We start from the raw sequence: 17,236 nt of genomic DNA, 5'->3' as shown, positions 1-17,236 counted from the left end.
CTTATGAGGATAGTTTGGGTTACTATTCTCACTGCATGTAAACCATCACAGTGAAGACGTGGCCAAACTGTAAACTGTGGAATTATTGTTACTGGATAACACACAAGAAATTCCAATCACCTGTTAGTACATTCATATTAAATGACATAGATTTTAGTATCCAAGAGCAGCTATCAAACATACCATGGCTTGGCCAAATCCTTCGGAAGACTCCAGGAGCAACTGGAAAGAATGGCAAGTTAAAAGGCTTTTGGATGAACTAGATATCACATCCCTGTCTCTCCTTCTGACTCATAGGTGTCTTATGTGAAGGCTATTGACATCTGGATGGCCGTGTGCTTGCTGTTTGTGTTCTCTGCACTTCTAGAGTATGCTGCTGTTAATTTCGTGTCCCGGCAGCACAAAGAGCTTCTCAGGTTCAGAAGGAAGAGAAGGCATCATAAGGTAATACATAAGGCATGAAGGACGTGGTTGGAATCTCCCCCAGCAGAGCATCACTTCACGGCCAACCATCCAGGGAAGTCCCCTGTATATGGTCAGATAGTAAGGAGGGCCGTGCATCAAGAAGCAGGGCAAGCTCAGTAAATTTTATCTCTTCTAACAGCTTGCTGACCCCAGGGGTTTACCAAGCTGGATTTTGTTAGCTAGTCAAGCAGTCTAAGCCAAAAGTGTTGTTTTCATCAGAAAACAGATACATTCTGTTCTGAGTTCTCTTCATAAGACACAGTGAAAGCTGGGGAGGGAGGCAGGTGGGGAGGTGTAAGGGATGACACGGCACACCCCCCCCCCCAGTAAGTCAGTCTCCGTTAACCTGGAGGTAAGTGACACCACTTTTGTCTCTATTATCTGCAACTGCAAAAGCATCTGCTGCTCAGACTGACTGCAAATTTCTCTTGGAAGAAATACTCATTCTTCACAGCCTTAGCCTTGCTCCATGCTCATTTGCTATAAGTGACGCCAACCCGAGCATGCACATGTCACAGAGACATGCACTCTCTGCAGCCTGGACTCTACAAGCTTTTGGGCTGAGGTTATGCAGCAAAAATCTCATTCCAAAGGATGCACTAGAAAGAAACATAAAGATGACCAAGATCAATTAAAAACTGCCTTTAATGAACTGGTAGAATAGAGTATCAGTTTTTATCACCAGCCTTAGTCTATCCAGGACCAGGGGGAAAGAGTGTTGCACAAACACAAGGGAAATGAAGTAAAAGATAGGACCATTAACAGCTATTAATTTCATCAGCCCAGAGCAAGATCCTGCCATCTCCAATCAGCTGCTTTGGGTCAGAAGACAAAGGCCATTTAATAGAACCAAAGCTAAAAACACTCATCTTGCCTGTTTCACAGTGCTTTTGTATCTTCATCCAGATTCAAGCATCCTCTCTCTGTGTAGCCATGCTGTTTCAAGCAGATCACTCCAGACTACCGCTGATAAAACAATAAGGAAGAAAGGATACGTTAGTACACAGAGGAGTTTAAAAGATACTTCTCAGAGTTGTTCCACTGAACACAAGGCTGCTATTGCAATCCCTGCCTAATCTCACAGCACTTTTAATTGGAACAAAGCATTAAAAAAAAAAAACCACTTGAAAAAGCAAAATGAACAAGGTTTGCAGGCTCATCAAAAAACTGGGAGCTGACTGCAGATATGGAAATGGATTAGTACAGCTGCCAGAGAGCCTAATTGCTCCGTCTCTGAGTCTTGATGTGTCTGGGTAGTTCTGCCTGGGTCAGGCATGGGCATGCCAGCCTGAAAACAAATGAGATGCAGTACTGTTCATGCTGGCTGAGAAAGGATTGCATTTGTTAGACCTGCCCCAAATGGAACCTATTGGTCACTCTTCACAGCAAAACCATGGTCCAGACCATGGGTCACAGTCTGGCATTAACACAAGTGAATCCAGGCACGTTTCTTCCTTACTTTCCTCAGCATTAGACCCAAGGTACCGGATCGTAAGAATCTTCCTTTTTAAAATAAAAATGAAAATCAAATGACTAAATAGCTGTTGTCAGGGTTCATTCAGCTCTTTCCACCTCTTATCTCCTTCTCTTGGGAGGGAGAGGATGAACTAGACTAGAAACTCTGACTAGACAGCTCTCTCTGAACCCTGAACTATGTCCATATTTACTGGGTGATAGGTCCTGTGGGAGCCACAGTGACCAGCCAGGGAGATAAAAGTGAGCTATCTTTGTGTCAGCGCATCTGTGTTTGTGCAACCAGGGAACAGCAGCAACAAGTTTCACTTTAAACTGCAAAACAGAGGTGTGATGGTTAAGAGGAGTTCTATAAGCTCTCAGCAGCTCTCATTATGGTTAGGTGCTCAGCATCTAGGATTGCTCAGCCCCAAGATCACTCAGCTCCAAGAGCATCTGGATGCTGATTTGTAGTACCTCAGTATTTCCAACCAGGCACTATAAGGAGACAAAGACATTTTAGAATTGTCTCAGACACGCCAGAAACCAGATGGAGCACAACCCACACATGGAAGAACTACCCAAAGACTGCAGAAATCATCTCAGCAAGAACCCTGAAACAAATAGCCCTGCTGATAGGTCATACAGCCCAACAACCTGCCACCCTGCCAAAGAGAGAGAGAGAAAGAAAGAAAGAAAAAGTAGGCTTGATTTTGTTTAGTTTTGCTTAGATAACACCAGCACGCTCCTCCCTCTGCTTGCCCACCTCAGAGCCAGCGCAGTGCCTCCATCCCACGCAGCTACCCGCTCGGTGCAGGGGCCATCCAGAAAAGACTCTCTGCAAAGAAAGAGGACAGGGCAGAAAGGCTTGTAGAGCTGGTTGATCAAAAGGAAGCGGCCAGGAGGTCAGCACTAGGACACCAGTCTGGGATGGGGGACGCAGCACACATTAGCCAAAGTGGAAGTTAATTAGTGCCATTGGTCTAGTAATTAGCCCTAGTGAGCTGCAGTCAGGACCATGGAGTTTCTGGCCCTGGTTGTGTTAACTTAACCAAACTTGATTTTCCTTACATCTCCATATGCAATAAAATAGGGCTCTGAGAAGCCTGCAAGGCATCCACCAAAAAGCGCTAGCTTGCTTTTAGATTGGCAAATAAAGGATTTTCTCTGCTCAATAATTGGAATTAACAGAGTGAGCCATGTCTTACCATTAGCACATGGAAAAGGCATGTCAGTTACTTGCCTGGCAGAGGGCCTGTCCAGAGGGGTTGAGGGTAAGGGATGTCCTGCAGGCAGGTGGGCCGAGGGCTGGTTGTGTGCTGCCTGCAGAGGTCTTTTCCTGGTCAGGTCTTGGCACCTGCATATCCATGTAACTCTGCAGGAAACCTCACATCAGCTGCATGAGTTACATGGAGCCCATTCCTTCTGGGCACGCTGGTACCCCATGGGCAATGCAAAGAAGGTGCTGGTGGCAGTGGTGGGGGGGGGAGGGAGGGGCAGAAGCAAACCAGGGGATGCAACTGGAAAAATAAATGCAGTATTTTAAACCATTCAAGTATGTCAAAGATACCAATGGGGTGGAAGCTAGTCCTGCTTCTACTGGGTGCCTGGATCCCCTGATTTGCATCTGTGCATCATGCAGCTGGCACCCCTCTATAAGGCTGATCTCCTGAGGAGTTGTATGACAGTGCTGAGCCTGGGGTGTAACTGGGGTACTTGGTCCTTAGAGATCAGGGAGCAGTCAGCGGAGAGCCTTATAGCGAGGGTGCACTGTCTATATCTCATTTTAAGTAGAGTCCCATGCTGAATCTGTTCCAGGAGGATGAAGCCGGTGAAGGCAGGTTCAACTTCACCGCCTACGGGATGGGGCCAGCTTGCCTACAAGCCAAGGATGGCATCTCCGTCAAGGGTGCCAACAACAACAACACAGCCAACCCTGTCCCCCCACCGTCCCGCTCCCCCGAGGAGATGAGAAAGCTCTTCATCCAACGAGCCAAGAAGATCGACAAGATCTCACGCATCGGCTTCCCCATGGCCTTCCTCATCTTCAACATTTTCTACTGGATCATCTACAAGATCGTCCGCAGAGAGGATGTGCACAACCAGTGAGGGAAGGAGAGCAGCTGGAATGGAGAGAGCAATCCTTTATATATGTGCAATAGCAATGCAGCAATGCATGAATTTAAGAATGTGGCAATATCTACTTAAAAAAACAAACAAGAAAAAGCAGGGGGGAGGGGGGCTGGGAGGGACTTTTAATCACGTGAACCAAGGATAAGAGGCACAGGGAGAAGAAAACAAGCTCTTGAGTCAGGGAACGCAAGGGTAGGGTTTAGTTTTACAGCATAGGAAGGTTTGGATTGCTCCAGCTGCAATCCAAGCACTGTAATATATTACTATATATTCATGCTTAATTATAATGCAAAAGAAAACAATCAAAAGAAAAAAAAGAAAAAAAAGATGAAAAAAATCCTTTTTTTTTTAAAAAGCCTATTAACAGCTTAGATTCTCAAGTCACTGGAATGATCCATAACTCCATGTGCAGAAATGTCCACCATCACGCTTTATCTGACTTTTGCTATAGTAAGGCCATACCAGTAAAGCACGTGGGGGAAAAAAAACCCTGACAAAAGGGAGGAGAAAAAAAGGCAAGAAAGTGATTCTATGCTTCTCTAAGTTTCACTCTTTGAAAACTGGATAGATGGGGAAAACTTTAAGAAAGAGGCTGTGGATTGCTGATTATTTTACATATTTACTCTTTTAGTCGTGGGCTTGCCAATCAAAACGTATGACTTATGGACAGAGGAAAGCAGACATATTCTCTGTCATCCCCCATCAGAGAGCATCCAATGGAAAAATCCAAGAAGGACATCAGGGCCTTCATCAGAAGTCACAGGTACCTTCAGTCCTTTTGGCAAGACGTGAGTCCCAAGGCGTCAGAAATACCATTCGGATCACTAGAAACGATGAAGGGTTTTTCAAATTGCACTTTCTGTTTTCCAATCCCTGTTCTGCCATGTTTGTTTACAATGTGAGGGGATGGAAGCGTCAGGTGAGTTAAAGCATAAGTTCTATTTAAAATGTGGGCATAACGATGCCTTGTCACAACAAGAATGGGCGAATGGCAATATTCTCAGTGAGGGGTGGGTGGGGGGAAGGTGTGTACAGAGAGAGCAGTTGTTATTTTCTGACATTTCATAGCAGTAATATGAATAGTGAAGTTGGGCCAAAGGACCCGATACTCTATTTTTGTAACTATTTTGGTGCTGTATTTAGCTTTAATGTGGATGGGAGGATAGAGGAGGATGCTTAGCCTCTCTCTTCCCTGGGGAGGCTGGCAGGGTGAGCTGGGGATGGGGAAGGAGGGGAGGGCAGGTGGGATGGGACCCATATAGGGGAACAAAGAGGTCTTCCTTTGGCCAAGCGTTGGCACAGGCTGGCATCAGCATTTGGGGTGGGGGGGACACGCTGGGTGTCTCTGGCGTGTTATTTGTAAGGCCTGGCTTGGGGCAGGCATGGATAAGGGTGATTTGGTCTTGTTTGTTTGCACTTTAGCAAGTCAGGTAAAAGGGAATGGGAAGGAAGACAATCAGTCTGCACTGAAGCACTTGGCGTAAGGTCTGAATTAGGCACTAAAAGTCGGAGAGATGAGTGGCACCCAGGGATGCTCCCACTCTCCCTCCATCTCATACTCAGGACTGCTGGCCTGGGCTGCAGGTCTGATGCCCACACTGGGAGCACACATGCTGCAGGTTTGCAAAAGCTGCATCCCCACAGCACATAGAGCAGCTCATAGCAAAGCGTCTCCAGTCTCTGCCATACCCAGGTCTGCAGCACCCAAGCATGAGATGGGAGGTAGGGACCTATGTACACAGCCACCAATATCCCAGCCAGTGCAGCAAAAGGCAGCTATGGAACAAGGCAGTGGGCACAGCTGCCAGCTGTCCCAGCACAGGATCAGTGCTGAGAGGAGAGAGCAAGAGAGCACCAAGGCTCTCATGGGCTGGACAAAGGGACACCCATCTCCAATGCTGCCAATTCAGCACCTTTCACCAGCACTAAATACACTTTACTCTAAAAAAAAAAAAAAAAGAAAAAAGAAAAAAAGAAAAAAGAAAACAAAAAAAAAAAAGAAAAGAAAAAAAAGAAAAGAAAGAAAAGAAAAAAATGAAACAAAAGAAAAAAGAAGGATCAAGAAGGGAAAAATAAGAGAAAAGAGCAACTGTCACTGTGTGGACAAGGGCAAATGGCAATATTTCCTAACGTTTTGGCAAAGGCCACCTGTCTTTGTCTCCCTTGGCACTGCTGGGATAGGGAATGGTCATGCGATACCAGTGTGAACCAGGGCATCAGCTTCTTTCCTCTATTCAAACAACAGAAAAGCTGTGGGCTGAGGATTCCTCCTTCCCCTGGCTGGCAGCGCTTTCTCAAGGAGGGAGATCTCAGGCTGTTGAGCAGAGCTGCTATCTGATGCTAGGACAACTTTCTGAGCCTTGGCTGCAGCCCAAGCCTGCTGCTGGCTCTGGTTTTGCTTGATGAATTATTGAACTCAGTGTGTGTGTTTGTGCATGTGTGATGGCTGGGTGTGCCAACGGCAGGTTGTGCCACTGCTTTAAGCAGCTCATCCTTGTCTGAGACACTGAGCAAAACCAGAGTTCCCCTACTTGCCTGGGGGCAGAGGAACAACCATCGTTCTGTTCCAGCTTACAGGTTGATCAGGAGTCCAAAGGACAACCCTATACTTGCCCTAGACCTATAAATTGGAGACACAGATAAGCTCATGGTCACTTCTTGGCAGTGAGTAATGCCAAAGGAAGGCAAACAAAGGACTGGAAATCATCACTGGGTACCTGTGTTATTTGTTCGTATAGAAGTACTTTGGCTGACACTGGAGCCCATGACAGCTTAGGGACAGGAATAAGAATTACACGCTTACCTTCTTGCCTCTGCATCCACTGCAGCTCTGCCAACTACTCAGCACTTGATGCTCTCCATAAGCAGTATTACTTTCTCTTCATTAAGCAGCCAGTTTCCATTTGGGCCATCTTCCAGCCTCGAGGCTGCATGGTGGAAGGGAAGAGCTCACAGCCAGACATGGAACACACTGGGGTTTTGGCAAAGGTCCGATGCTGCTGATAACTGTCCCACATTCATTCTGCCAGATCACTTCGCCACATAAATGAGAGCTTAGGATTGTCCTAGGAAGACATGGAAAAGTCTGTGAGATTTTCAAAGTGAAACACAAGGAAATACAGATGAAGGAAAACGTTCAGTTTCTGTATTGCAGCAGAACTTGCTTTGATAACCTGTCTCATCTCCAAAGCAGGCCGCTTCACTAGTGCCAGCATTTATATTTATTAGTAGAAGGTATAGGATTTTGATATTGCAGGGCTGCTTCCAGGCATATTGATGCAGTTTAACTTGTTAGCCTTCTTTAAACACCGGGCTCAGAGGCAAAAGCTCCAAATAAAATCAGCAGTGATCAGTCTGGCAGTAAGGTCCCAATTCACTTGGACTCTTTGGAAAAACAAAAGTCTTATCCCAGAAAAACATGATTTCCAGATGTTGCTGAAGATGTATCACACCATAAGCAGGGTAAAGTAGGATAGACTTACTACCTTTTGCTTGGGTAGATGGGTTTTTCACCCTTTAATTCTCAGCAAACGCACCTTTCCAGCTTAGATCCCAGCGCCATGGACAGCCAGGATTAGGGCTGAAGAGGATCCAGGGCAGAGCAGGGAATGTGGGCTGCTGCAGCTGCGAGCCTCAGTCCTGAAGTTGGCCAACACCAGTTTGCCTTCAAACACATGGGCTCACTCCATGGGTCTCACAGTGCTGCAGCCCTCCTGTCCTGGACCTTTATGGAGAGTTTGTTTTGTATTATTATTATTAATTTCCTGAAGATCTTTAAGTCAAACCCAGGAACCATGGAGGACTATAGAGGACCATGTTTGGTGCTGGTTGGAAAAGCTTATAAGCATATATATTTATTTTTAAAGAAAGGAACGTATGACAGAAGAGTATTTTAAATGGCATCATATTTTTCCACAGATTTTCTACAGTCTTATTTTTGTACCTCAGAACCACTCCTTAATAAAACACAGCTCCTCTCCCTGTGCCAAATAGCGACAGCTTCATCCCTTTCAATGGCCCCAGTGGAAGCATCTGAGCCCTGCAGGAAGGCACCTTGCCCTCTCCTGTCTTGTCTGAAGGAAACGTGGATGGTACCTTCTGATGTTCCTGCTTCTCAGTGCATTCCCATTGTCTCTATAGAGGCAATATGCCATGTAAGCAGAAAATTAGTCGCTTGATTGCTCTTTAGAGCACTGAGATGAGCACCAAAGCAGAAGCTAATAGTCATTAATTAAACATCTCCAAAGTTACTTCAGTTCCTTTACATCTTTGCAGCCCTTCTCTCCTTCAACTGAACAACTCTTTCTTAATGGCGGTTTCACATCTCAGTGAACCCAGCCCATGAGTCTCTCACCTCATTCAGAAGTATCGTTTTCTTCCATGTTCACCTCCCTTCTTCCTTCCCCTGAACTCTCATTGCTGGGGGGGGGATACGCTCCCCCACTCCACAGCCTTTGAAGGACCTGCCATGGGTTGGTATCTTGGGAAGTGCAGGAAGAAATAGAAGAACAGCACTCCTCCAAACAGACAGGGCAGCAGCGACCAGGAAGGCTCCCCTGCAGCAAAGAGCACATGAAAAGCACGAGGGTGGGTCAGCAGCATCCTTTCTGACTGTGCCCTGTGTGAAACCAAAGTGGTGTAAGGAGGAGAGAGAAGGCAGAGCTGCTGCTGTTTGCGTTACGCAGCTCCATTTTTCAGTGAGGCAGCTATTCATTGGAAATCAGGTTCTCACCTTCCCAGTATCCTGCCAGCATAAGGAAGAAGAAACTGCTTGCTGTGAATTAGGCATAGGCAGGACGTGAGGACGTTTTGCACAGGGCATCAACTGGCAGCAATGCCAAGCAGTGCCTTGAGCTGATGGGGAGATGCTGATGCTCACACCAAATCACCCCCCTAGAAGCACTGGGTTGGGCAGCCATAGGGGATGGATGATACCAACACAGAGGAGCTCTGAAGGACATTGCCTGGACTGGTGATACTGGAGTTTGTTCAGCAGAGAGATGAGAAATCCTGACTGGGATCTCCCTCATTTGCATGCCTCATCAGCATCTTCTGTCATTTAAGGCAGAAAGTCACAACACGTGCCATTGTCAAAGCTGTCAACAGGAATTAGACTATTATGGAGCAAATGGTGACCACTGAGAATCAAACTGCGGTCACAGCCTTCATGTACTTCAGTGTCAGGCTTCCAAACAGAAACGATAACAGTGTCTTGGCATTGTGGTATGGCATCTCCTGGGTCTATTGGAGACCCTGAAGCCCACTCTGGTACACAGCCAACTCCTGGCAGCAATGGAGATAGAGAAACCAGGGCTTGACCCAGCACACACTGGAAAGAGCCTCAGCACAATGAGATGCTGCCATTCTGGGGGAAGTCTGGGATGGTCTCACAGCAGCATAGGGATCCCACCAGCCCCCAAAGCAGTGCTGCTGGGACCTGAAGGCTGTTCTTAGCACTGGCTCCGCTGTACCAGTGGCAAGAACCAAAGCACAAGAGGCACCTCAGCCACTTGCTAGTAGGGCAAATACTCAGCAAGGAGGAAGGATACAAAATCCCACCACCAGTTTTCAGCCTGAGGTTGAAGGACATTGGTATTGCCACTGTAAAACCAGTCATGATACCACCAAGAGAAGAAAAACAAAAAGTCTGTCTTGAAAGTAGGTTCTATTTATAGATTTGTCTCTCAAAATGTAGAAGCAGCTCATGTCAAATAAGGTCACTGCAGAAAGAACTTGGCTACACCCACCTGGGGCACAAGGCATTGCCATTAACTACATGCCCTGGCTTCATGCTGCAAGCCATGCCTTTATTGCTACAGGTGAGTAAAGCTTGGCACAGGCAGGGACAGGTAAAGCCAGCCTGGAGCTGCCAGGGCTGAAGGGCACAGAACTCAGCACTTCATGCTGCTGGAGCTTTGGGGAGCTTGGTCACAGGTAGTTAGTATTGTAACATGATGGAAAGGCCTTTCCTGGGGAAGGACAGGTCTGGCTTATTTAGATACCCCAATGCTGGGGCACTGTCAGCTCTAGTGGTTTCACCACGGCCTCACCACCAAAGCAATGCTTTGTGCTACAGACCAGCTGAGCAAGGTGGCCAGGGTTAACACACCACAGCATTTGGGCACTGAATTATATCCGCAGGTACAGAGCAGGTAGGAGCCTGATTCACCCTTGCAGTGAGGATGCACTCACAGTAAAGGTGGAGATCTGACAGCAGCCTTGCTCAAGTCAGCATTGTTCTGCTCTGGTCCTGCTGGTTCTGACTTCCAGTACTAGCAGCACCAGGGCTTGGGCTTTGGGGGTCATTGCTTGATACATAATCCATAAATAATCCTTGTTAAAGTAAAACTATGCAATGCTAAACAGATTAGGTCAAGGAGGTAACTTAGCCACATCTCCTAGATATGCACTTAGATAATCTTAAGACTACCATCATCACAGTTACTTGTACAATGGGATACAACCAACACAAGTCCCTATGGAGCAGAACCAGCTCTGGGGTTTGTGACATGCCATAGCTGAACATGAGTGTCACAACCACAGCTGTTCATGAAAGGCTGCAGTGAGAACTGAGCAGAGGACCCCGAGCTCATCTCACTGCCAAAGAGAGGAACAAGGGGTCTGGGGGATGTGAGGATGAACAGAACAGAGCTCAGGCAATGGACTGGAGCTTCCAGCACTTACTCCTGACTAAATGCAGCCCGTGTGGTCCCTCTGAGGGCTGGGGTTAGGGTGAGAATTCACAAGACTTGAAGTGTCCCATAGGCAATAGGTACATTACGGGCAGCATCAGCTCTGAAGCCAAACCTTGACAAACCAGGAGTTAGTGAAAGGAAGCTGAGAAGGGACAACAGCAGTAAGTGTAATAATGTACTGAAAAACACAACTCCTTAAACAACTGCATCCTAAGCTGAGGGACACAGGTACATCCCTCACAAGCAGGAGTGAAATGAATGTTCCTAGCAAGTCCTCGTGTGTAAGGATGTATGCAAAACTTGCAATCAATTTCACTTTAATAAGGGAGAAAAAAAAAAAACAAACAAACCTCTAAAGCCACACTAATGAAGTGAACCATCACTACTTCCTCAATCTTATTTAGTCCAAGTAAACCATGGCCAGCACTATGGGCCACAGTCAGTGTAGTAGAGCTCAGTCCTGCAAGCAATACTCTGCTACAGGCCAGCTGCACTGCACCTCAGCAGAAGGGAGCACAATTTCTTTTCCCTTGTGCTCACCTAGGCTGGGAAACAACAGAACAAAGCTTTGAGGCACTTTCCTCTGCCTTTGCTTACACTGAACTTGCACTGCTTCCTTTCTCTCCTGCTATTCCCAAGCCCAAGGTATGTTTCTGTCCAAAACACTTGCGTTCTTTTAATGCCAAGGTTAGATCAGAGGCAAGTAGGGAAAAGAAGCTCAGAACAGCATAGACCAAGCTGACAAATCCCTACGTTAGCCAATTCAAAGCAGAAGAGTGCAAGACAGCACCCACAACCCAGGGCAATGGCCCCTATGCAGCACTGAGCTGCATTACCAGGCAGGGCAGGTGAAAGACACCTATTTCAAATCCTTGCTCAGTACATCCCTCCTCAGATCAGCAGGTTAACGCAGGGATCTGTCAGCTTTGGAATGCTTTGGAAGGGCCCATTTGTTTAAATAAAGAAGAAGCATAAAAGTGCAAACAACGTTCTGTAAGAATCTGAACGGCGGGTATGAAGTATGAAATCCACCTTCTCCCTGAGGGGGAAGAGTGATCCATTGGGCTTGAACTCTGCCTATGAGCCCATCCTGCTGCTCAGCAGCACCGTGCAGTCAGCGCTCAGTGACTGAGGCAGTAAGGCAGCAGACAGACACCTGCAGAGCCACACGAGCTGACAGACACTGAGGCACAAAGGCCGGGTGACGTAACTCAGCACATACATACATGGATAGAGCGATCCTGAAATGCACTGCTTGGAGCATCTCATCCCTGCTGAGAAATGGAATTCAGACACAAAAGATCAAAGCTTGTGTTTTCCTGGATTGGGTATATTGACAGCAATGACTACAGCTAGAGCTCACCACCTCTTTCATGGGCTTACTGAGCTGCATGAAAGGGATGACTTTCTCAATAGAAAGCAGAAGGCCACTGTGTTAAAAGCCATTCACACGTGCATCTGAGTGACAGTAAAACTTCAGTGAATTGAGACGTTCACTGGAGCTGAAGCAGACACTGAGGACTTCACCCCAAAATGGCCTGACACGCAAAGGTCACAGCACATCTCATCACAGTTTACCATCCCTGCAGCATCGGTGAGCACCGTTCTGGAAGCAGCCTTTGAAACCTGAAAGATGCACAAAGCTGGCCCAAGCAGCTGCTTGCAACCACCCACCTGAGATAACAGCAGCCACGACTGATGGTTGGCAGTGACGCCGTATGGACTGTGTTGTCTCCTCACATTGACCACGATGTACAGCATATCATGCTTATTATATTAAAACTGAGATGAAGAGTCATGAGAAATTTATGCATAAGAGATATAAAACAAAAAAAAAGGAGGGGAGGACCCGGGAATTTCTCCTTTCCAACCTACAAACGCACACCCATTTACATTGTTTTGTAAATGAATTTATCTTTAGCAGAAAAAGAAATAAAAATACTTAAGATATTTCTGTTCGAGACGAGCATTGCACATCTGGTTTTACTTTCGGAAGGGGAAAAAAAAAAACACAAACACGCGACAGGAACACTTTCTAATTGAAAACATACAAAATAAATAGAAGTGGGAACAGTTCGGCACAGAGCGTGTTTTCATTGTGTCCTTTATAAACGCGGCTCAGTTTCCCAGTGTTTGCCTCACCAGCACAGAACCTCCTATCTCTGAAGGATGCCTCCCCCAAACTTAAGAACAAAGGAAGCCAATGAAGCAGATGCATTTTGTCCTATTTTCTCTATCTCTCCCATCTGTAAGCCATTTGCATGAAGAAAACCTTTGTTTCAAAAGCTTGCTTGACTTACTAAAGCTCATTTGTTCCGAAACACAACAGAGCCTTGATACTGTTTATACCAGGGACAGCTCAGGGCTCTGACAGATGAGCTGGGCTGGATTTGGTAAGAGGTTACCAGCAGCCCCATCCCTGAGACACAAGTCACCCTCCATTCTCTGCTGGAGCTCAGATGAAAACTTGAGGTTGATCAATACAGAGGGAGAGCAGAGCTGCAAAAACACACCTTCCTGCCAAGGGGCAAGGCAGGCACACATAGCTTACACCTCCCTTTACATTCCCACCCACCAGAGCCCACTGCTCAGTGCCTTTTGTAAACACTAAACCCAGATTTGAACTCCATTTGCGACCTGTTTAAGCTCAGGGTTCAGGTGTTTCTGCCCATCATGCAGAAAGGACAGGCAGAAAGGTTGGAATCTCCAATCACACTGAAGCCTTAGAAGCAGCGGCATTAAAACCACCCCGTGTTCATTCACTCTTAAGCACAGGGAAAAAGAGGAGCTGCTGCTGCTAAGAGAACCAAGTTCAACTCCCACTAAATGAATATAAAACAGAGAGAAATGGTTCACATTCACTTGTTTCAGGCTGCTTCCTTACAAGGTGAACGCTAAAACACCATCAGCTTCTCACCAGAACAGCATTCAGTCAGAATTAATTACTCTAGAGCTGAGGTGATAAGGAAAAGCAGGCAGATCTGACGTGTTCTCCAAGCACCTCAGCACCATCACTGCCAACAGCTTCCAAAGGATGGATAAGTCAAGTTTTCACATTACTTTCCCTTTGAGAGGGTGGGGAAAATATAGAGAAATCTTAGACAACAGGATTCTTCTGAATAGAGTAAGAGCTTAACACAAAGCACCTACATGTCTTTTCTCCACCCACCTTAAAAACAAACCTTCCTTTTCCCTGTGAATGCAATACATGCACAAGGCTGGTAGGCACTGCGCTCCATTTAAGGCCACTGTCACACCAGTCAGAGTGCAAAGCAGCTGCTTCCTTACAAGCAGTGCTGTAAAACCACACTGCAATGAACCCCAACTCACAGCTTGCATGGCCATGCAGATACAGCAGCAGATATTTCCTCTAGATACAGCTGTGCCAAAACAGCATCTGCCTGTGCTAATATAACACGCAATGAAGGCAAGGCAGAAGACCAGCATTACTGTCAAACCCTTTATTGTGAATCACCTCCCCCACCTGTGACCTTCCAAGTTCCACCCCACACAGCAATTCCTAGAGGACCAAAGGAAGACTCTGGGCATCAAAGGGTTGTGCACAAATATTGCAAAGACAAACCTACCACAGCTCCAGTCTGTATCAAATACACCGTTCTGCTCTTTCCAACAGCAGTGACAGCTGTCCCAACAGCAAGATCTGGTGATGGTATCACAGAATTGCTCAGGTTGGAAAAGACCTTCAAGATCTATCATCACAGGACCCTGGGTTTCAAAGTGAGTTTCCTAACAGTGGTCCCTCCTATAGAGCCCAACTAGGCCTTAAAATATCACACAAGCTGCAGCAGGTCCTGGTAAGAAACTTAGCTTATAAGGCCAGGAGTCACACAAAAAAGAAGGGGAAGGTGTGGGGGGGTGATTTCCCCACATCTTTTCACAACCACCACACAGCATTCTTTATACATTGCCTTAAAATCCTGTGGGAAATAAGCCTATCGTGGTGCAGACACCCAAAGGGACATCTGGGGGATGTGAACAGACAACCACTGACATTGAATCGAGAGATTAAGTGTCTTTCCTTCAACAGTCAGCTGGCTTCCATAGTGTCTGAAGGCATCAATGCAACAGCAGATCCCACCTGGCATGGCAAGTGGGATTCTGTGATGGTACATAGAACATTCTGCCCTTCAAGTCTGAGAAGGCATCAACACATCAGTAGTTCATAGCCTGTTATCTTTACGAAATGGAGTTTGAAAGCATTCAGATGGTCTTCTGTCTCCCAAGATAAGCTATTAATACCTCACCACTCACACACCCTTTAAACCACCTCCCACACAACATGCAAACAAGATTATCAAGATCTTAAGAGAGTCGTTCTTCCACATTACCAGCCAAGGGAAGAATGGCGCTGCATGGAAATGAAATAATCACGGAGATAATTTGTGCATGCTTTAGCAGGAAGTAATTAGAGAAACTGCCAGTGTGTCATTCGCTCTTAGCCCCAGGCAGCACGTAAAGAAAGAACTAAAAATACACTTTGATTGAGAAGATTGTCAGATGCAGAATCAGGAGCTGCTGGGACCAACTCACAGTCTTCATGCTTGCACTGCAAACCATCCCTTTTCACCAAGGAAAGCAGGCTCCCACATGTACAAGATATCCCTGCCACTGCTGAAGAATACTCAAGTTTCTCCTCCAAATTGACATCAGAGCTTGCTGGAAGCAATGTGCCAGCACACAGGCAGTTTCTTATTCCAGCAAAGAACTATTTCTTCACATCCCATGCTATAATGATCAGTCAGAAGAGACCAGGGCAGAGATCTCGCCAGGCATACACAGAAACACTGCACCCTCAGGTCAGAGTTAAGGTAAGGGTTATGAGGAAGGCCTTGCACCATGCATGTTACTGTAGCAGGTGAGACAGCAGCCTTAACAAGGACTGGCCAACTCCACCATTTTCTATTCTGCAGCACACTGGACATCAAGAATACTTCAAAAGAACCCAAGATTCACCATTCAGATGGTTCCAGCAGGGAAATGCAGGAGTTCTACTCAATGGAAATCTCCTTGTGGCATTTTCTATCCAAAAAGAGCTTCTGGACTTTAAATATCAGACGTTACCTTTGCTGTAGGTATTCCAGCCTAAGTGCAGTTCAAGACAACCAATCATACCATCACCATTAAAACACGCAATGAATTGAAGACTTCAGACAACAGATATAGGTTTTAACAGCACAGTCAATGCACAAACCAGAAGAGCACAAAGCTACTGAGCTTCAAACAAAAAAAGCCAATATGAAGTCTCACAGGTCTTTCCAGCATGATTGCTTATTTGGTAAGCACAAAACCACAAGGACATCCTGAAGTGTCAACTCCATGTTTCATTTCAGGTGCTGTCAGCATAACTTGTGTCTGAGGAGTGTTTCTGTACAAGATACCCAAGAAAAAGGTTTCTGTAAATATTTTATTTCACCTGTCACCTGACAAGATCACTCTCTGGGTCTTACTGTTTAACATAGCCAGTATCATTAATACAAAACCAAGCATACACTTCACAGGCTTCAGTTCTTCACTGACATTCCTCAGTCAGTTCTCAGCTTAGATGAAAGCGAGCCAGAATTGTCTGACTGTGGAACTACACAAAAGCTGGGGTTTTTTCCCCACGTTTATGGATGCTTTCATAGATTTAAGAGCAATGGAAACTTTTATTAATAGCACCTCCACAGCTGGGAAGTGCAACCTGTGACTGCAGTCTTGGATTTAACATCAAGAACACCAGAAACAACATGAGAATTAACACAAACAAGGACAGTTCAGTGAAACAGTTCTGTTGCACACCTTCACTCGATGGCTGTTCCTAATGAGAAGAGCTGTATTTCTTCCTTTTCCCCCCCCCCCCAAAGAAAAATAAATACCAGTTACGACCACAAGAGGAAGCAGTATGCGTTTGTAGCACTTCTGCCTGTGAGAGGGCACACACACAGCTACTGCTGCTGCATTTCAGCTCTCCTCCACTTCATCAAGACATCCGAGAAACATTCAGGAGGGAAATGACGCAACACTAAAGACGAAGCCAAAACAGAACAAAACCCAACTACTGACATTCAGTACAGCCAGGTTCAACCACTACGTTTGGCAAGTAAATGACAGTAAGTTACTGCTCTGTAACAGGTAATACCTACCCACCCTTTGCAGTAGGGCAGGTTTGCTCTAGCTTTAGAGCAAGCAAAGCACAAGAAGTCTGTACTGCATTTGCACAGAGGTTATATTAATAAACCAAAGAAACATGGAAACAGTAAACCCTAGCACAGATAAAGAAGCTTACTACACAGTTCTTGTATATAACCAAGAATGCTGAGGCCTGGTGTAAACTCAAGACTGCCATTGCTATCCAGATATTTACACAAAAATATAATGCTGTTTGGATCCTGAAACCCCCAAAATTGATATTTTTTTTTTTAATCAGTTTCAGCTTCTTTAGGAGTACTGGAGAGTGTTCCATGTAGTAATCCCAGGACTGAGAGGCACCT

General features: G+C 46.0%; 1 protein-coding gene across 2 annotated transcripts in view; it reads left to right on the top strand.

Annotated features, from left to right (window-relative positions):
• The window catches only part of GLRA1 (glycine receptor alpha 1), a 38,168-nt gene extending 33,828 nt beyond the window's left edge, over positions 1 to 4,340 (top strand). Inside the window, exons 8-9 of one of the 2 annotated variants that reach the window (XM_072348129.1) lie at positions 298 to 444; positions 3,736 to 4,340. In XM_072348129.1, coding sequence (XP_072204230.1) covers positions 298 to 444; positions 3,736 to 4,026 — 438 coding nt within the window. In that variant the 3' untranslated portion in view covers positions 4,027 to 4,340. Of the gene's footprint in view, positions 1 to 297; positions 445 to 3,711 lie in introns of both variants that reach the window. The other variant, XM_072348128.1, reaches the window with a different exon arrangement.
• Positions 4,341 to 17,236: the final 12,896 nt, after the last annotated feature.

The sequence above is a fragment of the Excalfactoria chinensis genome, chromosome 13 (genome assembly GCF_039878825.1).
Source record: "Excalfactoria chinensis isolate bCotChi1 chromosome 13, bCotChi1.hap2, whole genome shotgun sequence".
Lineage (NCBI taxonomy): Eukaryota > Metazoa > Chordata > Aves > Galliformes > Phasianidae > Excalfactoria > Excalfactoria chinensis.
Note: the sequence above shows the minus strand (reverse complement) of the source record. Positions and strands in the feature narration are given on the sequence as shown.